This window comes from Octopus bimaculoides, chromosome 13 (genome assembly GCF_001194135.2).
Source record: "Octopus bimaculoides isolate UCB-OBI-ISO-001 chromosome 13, ASM119413v2, whole genome shotgun sequence".
Lineage (NCBI taxonomy): Eukaryota > Metazoa > Mollusca > Cephalopoda > Octopoda > Octopodidae > Octopus > Octopus bimaculoides.
This window is the reverse complement of record NC_068993.1, coordinates 25,104,151-25,114,957: the sequence shown is the minus strand read 5'-3', so window position 1 is coordinate 25,114,957 and position 10,807 is coordinate 25,104,151. Positions and strand designations below refer to the sequence as shown.

General features: G+C 37.1%; 2 protein-coding genes across 2 annotated transcripts in view; one reads left to right on the top strand and one right to left on the bottom strand.

Annotated features, from left to right (window-relative positions):
- LOC106881894 (phospholipid-transporting ATPase VB) overlaps window positions 1-4,914 on the bottom strand; it is a 150,242-nt gene extending 145,328 nt beyond the window's left edge. The window contains exon 1 of the mRNA XM_052972375.1: window positions 2,601-4,914. Coding sequence (XP_052828335.1) covers window positions 2,601-2,998 — 398 coding nt within the window. The 5' untranslated portion in view covers window positions 2,999-4,914. The remainder of the gene's footprint in view (window positions 1-2,600) is intronic.
- A 1,318-nt stretch (window positions 4,915-6,232) lies between these two features.
- The window catches only part of LOC106883741 (COMM domain-containing protein 8), a 67,168-nt gene continuing 62,593 nt past the window's right edge, over window positions 6,233-10,807 (top strand). Inside the window, exon 1 of the mRNA XM_014934856.2 lies at window positions 6,233-6,380. Coding sequence (XP_014790342.1) covers window positions 6,303-6,380 — 78 coding nt within the window. The 5' untranslated portion in view covers window positions 6,233-6,302. The remainder of the gene's footprint in view (window positions 6,381-10,807) is intronic.

Below are 10,807 nucleotides of genomic sequence, written 5' to 3'. Positions count from 1 at the left end.
ATATATCATATCATATATATATATATCATATCATATATATATATATATATAATATCATATATATATATATATATTATATCATATATATATATATATTATATCATATATATATATATATTATATCATATATATATATATTATATCATATATATATATATATGTAATCATCATTGTTTAAAACCCACTCTTCATGTTGCTATGGGTTGGACAGTTTAATAGGAGCCAACCTAGCAGAAGCTGGTCAAGCAGGCACCAGCCAAGCAGGAACCTGCACCAGACACCTGTGTTTGGTTTGGCATGGTTTTTCTGACTGGTGCCCTTCCTAACACCAACCACTCAGCAGAGTGGACTGAGTGCTCTTTACATGGTGCAAAGACAAGCAAGGCCAGTTTTGGCAAGGTTTTAACAGCTGGATGCTCTTTCAAACACCAACCATTTTATAGTGTGGACTGAATGCTTTTTAAGTGGCACCTGCACTGACAGGGTCACCAAATAATTTGCTGGACAAATATCCTTTGAAAGGGGAGGTGGAATTGGAGGAGGTGATCTTATGCCACATGATGAAAGGTTATGGTGAAACAGTGAGACAGAAACAGATGTCTTGCTGTAGAGGAGGTACATATTTACCTGGCCAGAGAGAGAGAGAGAGAGAGAGAGAGAGAGAGAGAGAGAGAGAGAGATCAGGAATGTGTGTGTGTGTGTGTGTGTGTGTGTGTGTGTATGTGTATAAAAACATGCATATACAAACATTGTGGCAAACTGGCAGAATCGTTAGCATGCTGGGTAAAATACTTAGCACCATTTCATCTGTCTTTGCGTTATGAGTTCAAATTCTAAGAAGGTCAGTGTTACCTTTCATTCTTTTGGGGTCGATAAAAATAAGTATCAGTTGAGTACTGGGACTGTTGTGATCGACTTCGTCCCTCAAAATTGCTGGCCTTACGCCAAAATTTGAAACCGATATCTATATATAATGAAGCTACAAATCAAGGAATCGGGGTAGACTCCAAAGAAAAAAAGGCTCTTAAAGTTTCATAAGATATTTTCTGGTTAATGAAATTTAGACATGTACAGTGTATATTCCGTACAACAGTTTTTGACATTTTAAATGAGTTTATTCAAGAGTCCTTTAAATTGACAAAGCAGAAAAGTATATAGAATAGATTCTAGAATAAGAGTTTGTATCAAGAATACTTGGTACATGATATCACAAGTTTCATTTCTGCTTTTTGCTGGTTTCATTCATTGAACTATCATCCAATGATTCAAGGCTACTGCGAATCCTTCTCCAATCAATGATCGATCACATCGAGATCCCGCAACTTATTTCAGTCAGGCATTTATTTTATTGATCTTTAATTGTCTAGTTGCTAGGTTAAGAAATATAAGGTCACGTGTAAACATTACTGACACACACACACTCACTCTTTCTCTCCCCATATATATGTGATGTGTGTGTGTGTTGTGTGTTACACATGCAAAAACACTCATATCCACACAGTTGTCTACAGTTTACGTCTACCAAATTTCAACAATAAACTATAATAGAAGATATATCGAGCCTAGAACCACGAGGTTATGAAGCGAACATTTAACCACAGCCATGCTTGAGCCTACTTGATATGTTAAACTTTCAGAGATGAGCGCTTGTCATATTTGACTTAGCTGAGAAATAAGGCATCCTGCAGAAAAGTTAACGTGAGCTAAATAATCTGCTGTCCTAACAAAAGGATGATGAATCAGCTATTCGCTGGTAAAATATTATATAAATATAACACGTCTGGAATACCTATCCCAGAATGAAATACTTCATTTATATAAGGCATATATTGAAGTATACAAAAGAGATCGGTCGGTTAAAGTGTGACATTTGCAGTTTCTTAATATTATATAGCATAAAAATTGTTTTCACACTTTAGAAGAAAATTCGGTAATTTTTCAGATTAACACCCGCACGATCTTCACTAGGGTGTTAGGGTTAGGGTTTTAGGGTCAGGGTTAGGGTTAGGGTTTAGGGTTAGGGAATTCCGTCACTAACCGTAACCCTAAAACCCTAACCCTGACCCTAAAACCCTAACCGCCTAGTGAAGATCGTGCGGGTGTTAATCTGAAAAATTACCGAAAATTCATAGGTATCATTGCCAAGAATGTGGAACAAAAGAAACTAAATAGTTCTGTGATAAGGCAATGCTATTGATTATTTTCTTCATTTGTTTTAATTTTAAAATCCTTATTTATTTATTTTCACTTTTGGCATTCATACAAATTTCTCGTACTCATCTAAGTTTTCAAGTTGGCTGAAAGCCCCACCACATACACACTTCTCACTGGATTTACATAATTCCGACTTGTGCAGCGAGCTAATTGTCACTGCTAAACAGTCACTGGTAGCTAGTGGTAACCAATTATCACAGGTGAACAAGGTGTCGTTGAAGGTACGGCATCGACAATAGAAAAAGAAATTTACCCAATATTTGTTATTTTAGCATGTGGTAAAATCTTTCAGAAGTGCTGAGATAAGAAATTTTCAGTAGTAATGCAACGACACTTGTAAACACTTTAAAAAATACAATAAAATAAAGGACAAATTAATTACATACCCCAAAACTCGACACGTGTTCTGGTTGATCTGTCTGTCTGATAATCCTCTCCGGAAATCTTCAAATATGTCTTTAACAGCAGTTACTCCAAGAACAAATATCACAGGTACCATGGCTATTTCTTTACCGAAAGCCTGTACCTGTGGAATCCAATTTAGAATCACCACAAATATGAAAAAAATGTTAGCCAAACGGTGGAACTGTTCAAAAAGATTTTTAGGTAAAAACGTTAAAATGCTATATTTGGTAGTTTTTATTTTGTTGGTTTTATAAGCATGATTGGGGTGGTCTTTATCGGAAAGACGTATGTTTATAGTGTGATTGGGGACAATACGGCGATTGGTGCGCCGAGGAGATGAGCTTAGAAGAAGACGCGAGAAAAAGTTCATTAAACACATATTGGTAAAATATATATATATATATATATATATATATATATATATATGACGAGCGCAGTTACATATAAAATCAACTAAATAAATTTTCAACCATTGTTGATACGTTAAATATATCTTATGCGTGAAACATAATCATATTCGAAAAGTAATCACATTAAACCCTTAATAATTATGAAGTATTTAAAGGGCTATTTGTCAACGTGTTGTTTCTAACAGGTAATAAATAGTTTGACAAGCTAATCCGCAAGTAAAGAAGGAATACACATGGGATTTGCCTTAACGTTTTCTTTAATTTATAGTAGTAATAGTTATAATATAATATACAATGATATAACTATTGATAATTAATAAGAGAATGGTATGTAAAAATAATTGTGGAGTGTAAAACTATATATATATATAAACACCTGCTATAATCGAAGATTGGATCAGATCAACAATTTGTGCTGGAATTAACTATTTAACTATTCGGCAACAGATTTTTTACGATTCCAAAGATAATATTAATACAAGTACAGTTGCATGGTTTAAGCTTTGGGACAAGCATATGACTACTGGCAGACGTTTTTAGCAAGTATCCCCAATAACACGAAACTTATTACCTACGAAGTAGTGGATGGCGTTAAGTGGGTAACAATGAAAACAGGTTTTCGAGATTGTGTAAGATTTCCGCACTTAAAGCGTGCGTATTCTTTTTACTCTTTAGTATTTAGGTAATTTCCAACCTGACCATCTTGTCATCTCTGATACTCCGAACATTTGGAAATCCTTCCATTGAAATTAGCGATTCTACAGTTCTTCATTTCGACAGCGGTGAACGGATCAACAGATAGCATACATTGTCCGGTGTGGTCACTTCCAATCCATTTCTGCAGTCAGCTCGTGTAAAGAATAGATGTCACATAGCTCATTAGATTCATAATCTCTAACTGCACACTTCAGCATATTTTCATCATTGAACACAAAGTTGTGCGAAGTAAATGGGAAAACATTCCACTTCCTGGCTTCTTACTTCTGCTTTAGTTTCCTCTTCTTAGCGAGTTCAAATAGTTTTGAATGGACTTTTTTCGATGATATTGTTGTTATTTATATTGACTGTTCACCAAGATGAAAACAAATTTCTTATTGTCTAAAATAAATTCATTTTCATTTATGTTGTAATTTTCGTTTCAGCATTTATATCAAAACGTTCGTTAACGAAGAACAGAAAAATTAGTATGGAGCTCCAGCACGGCCGTACTTCAATAATTGGTGCACACACACACACACACACATATATATATATAAGAAGGACGAAGGATAAAGTTTCTCGTGACAATTCGAACTTCCCTGTTTTCCAACAACGAACTACTGGAACACGTGCCGATTATAGTTCAATACTTGGCTAGTTTTCCTTTTGTTTATCCCAGAGTCCCGGAAATCACAACAGTGACTATTGCAGCGTTCGTAGCTACGATCGATCTACTCACACACAGTAGTAGGAAGTACCGCTGCTAAGTGTTGTTGTTGTTCTACATGTCATGACGTGTCTCAGCTAAAGTGGCGGGGATGTGAAGCAGTAGAGTTGTGAGAGAGTAAGGTGGGGGGAGGATAAATATAAGTGGCAGAAAGAGAACAGAATGGAACAAAAAGTGGAATAACGAGAGCAATGAATGAGTGAGAAAATAGAGATAGAAACGGCGAAGGCAGGATAGGAAAAAAGTAAATTGAGTGAGAATATATATATATAAAACAATAACAAACGTGGAACGGTGTGAAAGACGGAAAAAGAAAAACTATAGTAAAGTGATTTCATTGGTATATAGTTTAGCCAATCAACTATAGTGTATATTGAGAGAACGAAAGAATGAGAAATGTTCGGAAGACTCAGTTGTGGTCTTCTACTATAATTTCATTCAAGTCTTTGATATATTGATTATAGAAATCTGTTCAGTTATTGACTGACGTGCAGTTTTTCTATCTCAGCGAGATTTGAACTTCGAATGTAAGTGGCCACAACTAAATACTACATGTAAAGCCGTCTTAAGGCATGGGCACACTCGGCAGTTGCCTAGGGGCTCTACAGATCTGTGGAACCCAATTCTGACCTATGTACGTTGTAGTCTTCTGTTAGTCCCAATGAGTGCTATTGTGTCCAGTAAATACTATTGGGACCGGTGCCTACAAGACCCGAAATTTTTGAGGTGGGGGCCAGTCGATTAGATCGACTCCAGTATGCAACTGGTACTTAATTTATCGGCCCCGAAAGGATGAAAGGCAACGTCGAGCTCGGTGGAATTTGAACTCAGAACGTAAAGACAGGCAAAATACTGCTAAGCATTTTGCCCGGCGTGCTAACGTTTCTGCCATCTCTGGTTAACCCTGATGGAATAAACATAATTAAAGGCTTTCCGGTCGTTTATCGTCCCATATGAGCATATATGTACACTATATATGTGTCTATATTATATAATAATTGAGTGTACGGTGTTTGTAACTATGCTTTAATACATGTCTAAATGTGCACGAGTAAGTATTCTTGTCTTAACGAGTGCGTTGCCTCTATATGCACATGCTCTGTGTATACACTAGCAAAAAACAACAGAAACCAGGCTCAAACATATATACTAAGAAACGCCCCCAATACATGCATATACTCTGTCACATGGCCAGACAAAGAAACCATTTACATTACCTGTATACATGCTCATACACTAACAACTACGAACCAACTTCCGAATCAGCAATTTTAGCTTTTCCTCCACGACACACTGAATAAGGTGCTACGTGTCATATCGCATCATTAGCCCTTTTAAACCATATTTTTTTGTTTTGTTTTTTATTATATAAATGAAGATAAAATCAAACAGATGGGCGTATGCATTGCAATTTGCCGAAAATAAATACGCATGCTTCTGTGTGGTGTTTTAAAAACATTAGAGTTTTCTAAATATCTTAGAATTTTCCGATTCGTGGCACCAGTAAATCATACTTAGCAGTGGTTGAAAATATCTGCTCTATATGCTCGTACAGCTAGCTAGAAATAACAGCACAATCCTTCGCAAATAATAATTGACTGTGACAGTAATACCGGCATTGATAAAATAAATAAATAGATAAAGTGGGAAGTGGTGGTTATATATCATATATATATATATATATATATATCATATATATATAGGATATTTCTAACTCCACAATGTCTGCAAAAGAAATAGCGGTTACAGGAAATGGCAAGTCTAACTTGCCTACCGAGTGAAGAAAACAAAGCCACACCCACACCCTGGTTACTCTAATTATTGTCACGTGATTCATTGTTGTCAAAATGGCTGACGTACGGCAACATCTCGATCCTACTGTATGGAATCTAGTTGGAAAGGCTAAATTACCTCTAGTCAAAACGGTAACTAATAATTTCTTTATACTATAATGACGTCTTTTAGCTTTGTTCTTTCTTTACACGTCATATGCACTTTGTCAAAACTCGCCATAAAGACTTCTTGTATTGAAACATTCTCATGTTCTTTACAGAGAAAACGGCGGAGGTAAAGAATATATACACCACCTATTTTCAGCGTAACAAAAACCCTAATCTAGCCACCTGGTGTACGTATTCTTTACCTTTGCCGAGAAAACTTCTGTTGTTTGTAACTGGGTACAATTAGAGAATGTTCTAGTGTGACTTGTTTATTTTGGTGTCTCGTGACAGATACCGTGTTTTGGTACTGCTTACACGTGTATTTAGTATTGTATCATAACGAAGTACTATGTGAAGTTTGGTGTTTTCCTGTGTTCAACTGCAGTATATACTCGTGGTGTAGATTTCTGTTCATGTATAGACAAACACAAGCATTGACGTGTTCACGTAATACAAACATATTTCAACATGTCAATTTTTATGTCTTAATATTCTGGTGGGCATTTTCCGAATTAAATAGGAAGAAATTAAGTAAATATTTTGGGGCAATCTTTCGTTTTGACTCGAAGGCTTGTGCACGCAGCTCAGCTGTTACCTTCTGCGAGTCAAACATAGCCCAATTTTCTTTCGCCAATTTACACAACACTACATAAAAGTCAATCTCCAAAATCTAGGTGTCCAAAGTTAAATCCAATACGTATAATCAAAACCCTTGCAGGAAACCTCTAAGTAGTCTCTTATTTGCTGGAAGTAGTAGCCAGTTTCCTTCAAATCACGCTCCTACCGTCTTAAAAAAGGAAGGAAGGACGCGTAATCTTTGATAGCTCTAATGTGACCGAATGATCAGCTCAATAACAACGGCAATCTCAGATAAGGTGGATGATGTAGTTAAGTAAAATGTTTCAGACCATGGTGGTTATTTCTGGACATATAGAAATGTAATTTGACAAAAATTGTGGCTCCTTCTCAATGAAAAAATATCTTGCTTTACGAAAACCTAGTGAAGTCTATGTCAATTTCCTTTCCTTTAGAATATACTTGGAGCTAATCTTTTGCCTTCAAAGGTTCCCACTAGCATTATAGTATTCTCTGACTTCCATATGCTATTGATTTTGTTATTTTCTAAAGAGCCATCATTCCTGGGTTTACTTCCAATGATAGATTTGTCATTGCTTGGTCCATAACCCTCAGTGGATTGTCCTAAAAGCATAATTTCCTTATGTTCTAAATTCAAATCCCACCATGTTCAACTTTGCTTTCATCTTTTGGGGGTCAATAGAATAAAGTTCTAGTTAAGCCCTACATTCAGTGTGGTAAAAAGTTTGGGTTCACTCCACTGCATGACACTTTGGCCAAGTATCTTCTACTATAGCTTTGCGCTGACCATAGCCTTGTGAGTGGATTTTGTAGACAGAAATTGAAAGAAGCCTATCATATATATCAGGCTGAGTAAAAAGTAGGCAACGTTTTAAAACTTGAAATTCATCACAATATATTTCAACAATGCGGAAATTTTATTCATCAAAGTAAGTACCATTACAATCAACACTTTTTTGCCAACAAGTTACGAGTTTGTTTATTCCAGTAACATAAAAATCTGGAGTTCTAGAGCTGATAAACTCTTTGAATGCATATTCAGCATCGGTTTGATTTTTGAACTCCTTCTCTTGCAGGAAACCATTAAGTTGCTTGAAAAAGTGGTAGTTGGTAGGAGAAAGGTCTGAGGAATAAGCTCGGTTGGGAAGAACTTCGTAGTGAAACATGTGGTCGAGCATTGTCATGAAGAATGATTGGCCCTCTTCTGTTGACCAGTCTGGGACAAAGGAGTAGCAGTTTTTCGTTCATTTTGGTAATTTCATGGCAATATGTTTCTGCAGTAATGGTTTTTCCGGGTTTTAAGAAGTTATAGTGGATGAGTCCAGTACACCACCAAACAGTCACCATGACCTTTGTTTTGAAGAGCTCGGGTTTAGGGAAGGTTTTCAGTGCTTCATTTTGGTCCAACCACTGCACAGAACATTTTTTATTATTGTACAGAATCCACTTTTCATCGTAAGTTACAATACAGTCAAGAAATGGAGAAGTGATGAGCAAATTCCATATCTGTGCATTTTCTAATTTTCATTCAAATCATATAGTACCCATTTGTCGAGCATTTTTGATTTTCTGATCACATGCAAATGGTTGCAAGCAGTTTTCTAGCAAACTTGAAGTTCTTTTGCCAGTTTTCGAGTGGCTTTACGTGGATCTTTCTCAATGACAGTCTTTAATTGACCATCAATGATGACAGATGGGCGTCCACTACACTCACAATCTTCAAGGCTCAGGGCTCCACTGCAAAATTGTTTAGACCATTTTTGAGCTGACCACTCACTGGTCATTTCCTCACAAACATTTCGTTGATAATGCAAGCAATTTCAGCTGCTTTACGTCCTTTTTTGAAGTTGAATAGCAAAATTGCTCAAATATCTTACTTTGACAGTTCCATTTCAGATGTTTGTAACAACAGTGAAAAAGATATCAATGTTAATTTATTGATGCATTTGGGCAAGTTTGTGTCTATATTATCAGAGAATTGCAAAAAAATGTTTTTAAAGAATTCAAAACTCTACAAAAATTTGTTACAAATTCTTCTTGGCTCAAAACGTTGCTTATTTTTTACTCAAACTGATATATCAGGTCATCCCATAAGTAATATCTGGACTTCTATATTTACAATTTGTAAATGCTTTAACAGTATTTTAGGATGTCTAATGGCATCAAGTAATATATGTATTTGGACATATTTAAACTGATTAAATTTCGTTTAGCAGGATAATCTAATTGAAATTTCACTAATTATAGCTATTCAAACATGGAAGTGTCTAAGGAGTATTTGAGTATTTATGAGTTTAAAAAAGGAAACTCTGCAGCTGAAGTGACTTGAAATATTCACTCAGCTTATGGAGAAGTGTACCTGAAGGAAAAAACTTGCAGAATATGATTTGTAAAATTCAGAAGAGATTTCAGCCTTGAAGATGAGGCCCGAACAGAACATCCAGTTGAGTTTGATGACAAGCTTCTTTTGGCAGAACTTGAAAAAGATCATGCAGTTTCATTTGAAGAATTGGCAAGCAAGCTTCATTCAAGCCATACAACTGTTCACTACCATCTTCAACAGCTTGGAAAGGTTCCAAAACTCATAAAATGGGTGCCTTGCAATTTGTCTGTAGCTAACTGCAAATCCCAAGTGAACATCTCTTCTCTTCATTCTCGTTAACTCATCTCCCCCTTTTTGGACAGACTGGATTGCTGAGTCACTCTCAGAACTAGAGGAGAAGTTTCAGGTATGGAAGCAAGGACTAGAATTGAACGGCCTTAGAGTCAACCTAGCTAAAACCAAAGTCCTAATAAGTAGGAAGGTAGAAAAACACAAACCCCTTCAGGTAGATGGCCCTGCTCGATCTGTAGAAAAGGCGTAGGTAGAAACTCTATAAGATGCACCCAGTGCAAGCTATGGACACATAAGAGGTGCAGCAATATCAAAGGAAGGTTAACTAGGAAGTTAGTTTTTGTTTGTAGCAGATGTTCAGGAGCTATAAACACTGTAAATGTGCAGAAAACAACTTCTGCCACTTTCTAGGGAGAAAAACTAGAAGTGGTTGATAGCTTCCGATATCTAGGTGACCAAGTTAGTAGTGGGGGAGGGTGCGCTGAAAGTGTAGCTGCTAGAATAAGAATAGCCTGGGCAAAGTTCAGAGAGCTCTTACCTCTGCTGGTGACAGAGGGTCTCTCTCTCTCAGAGTAAAAGGCAGACTGTATGACGTATGTGTACAAACAGACATACTTCATGGCAGTAAAACATGGGCCGTGACTGCTGAAGAGATGCGTAGGCTCGCAAGGAATGAAGCCAGTATGCTCCGATGGATGTGTAATGTCAGTGTGCTTACTAGAAAGAGTGAAAGTACCTTGAGAGAAAAGTTGAACTTACGAAGCATCAGTTGTGATGTGCAAGAGAGACAATTGCGCTGGTATGGTCATGTGGCGAGAATGGATGAGGATAGCTGTGTGAAAAAGTGCTACACCCTAGCGGTTGAGGGAACCTGTGGAAGAGGTAGGCCCAGGAAGACCTGGAATGGGGTGGTTAGGCATGACCTTCGAACATTGGGCCTCACCGAGGCGATGACTTCTGACCGAGACCTTTGGAAATACGCTGTGCGTGAGAAGACCCGGCAAGCCAAGTGAGACCCAAACCAAAGGCCTCTGCCAGGGGCGTAGCCAGCCCACTTATGTGTACCTCTCCTTCCATTGGACACTAAACTCCACTTGTGAAGACCTGTTGAGGCAAGTGAAATCGAAATCGAACTAAATTCGACGACTGGCACCCATGCCAACATCGTCTCCTTCATTGGACACAAAACTCGGCTTGCGAA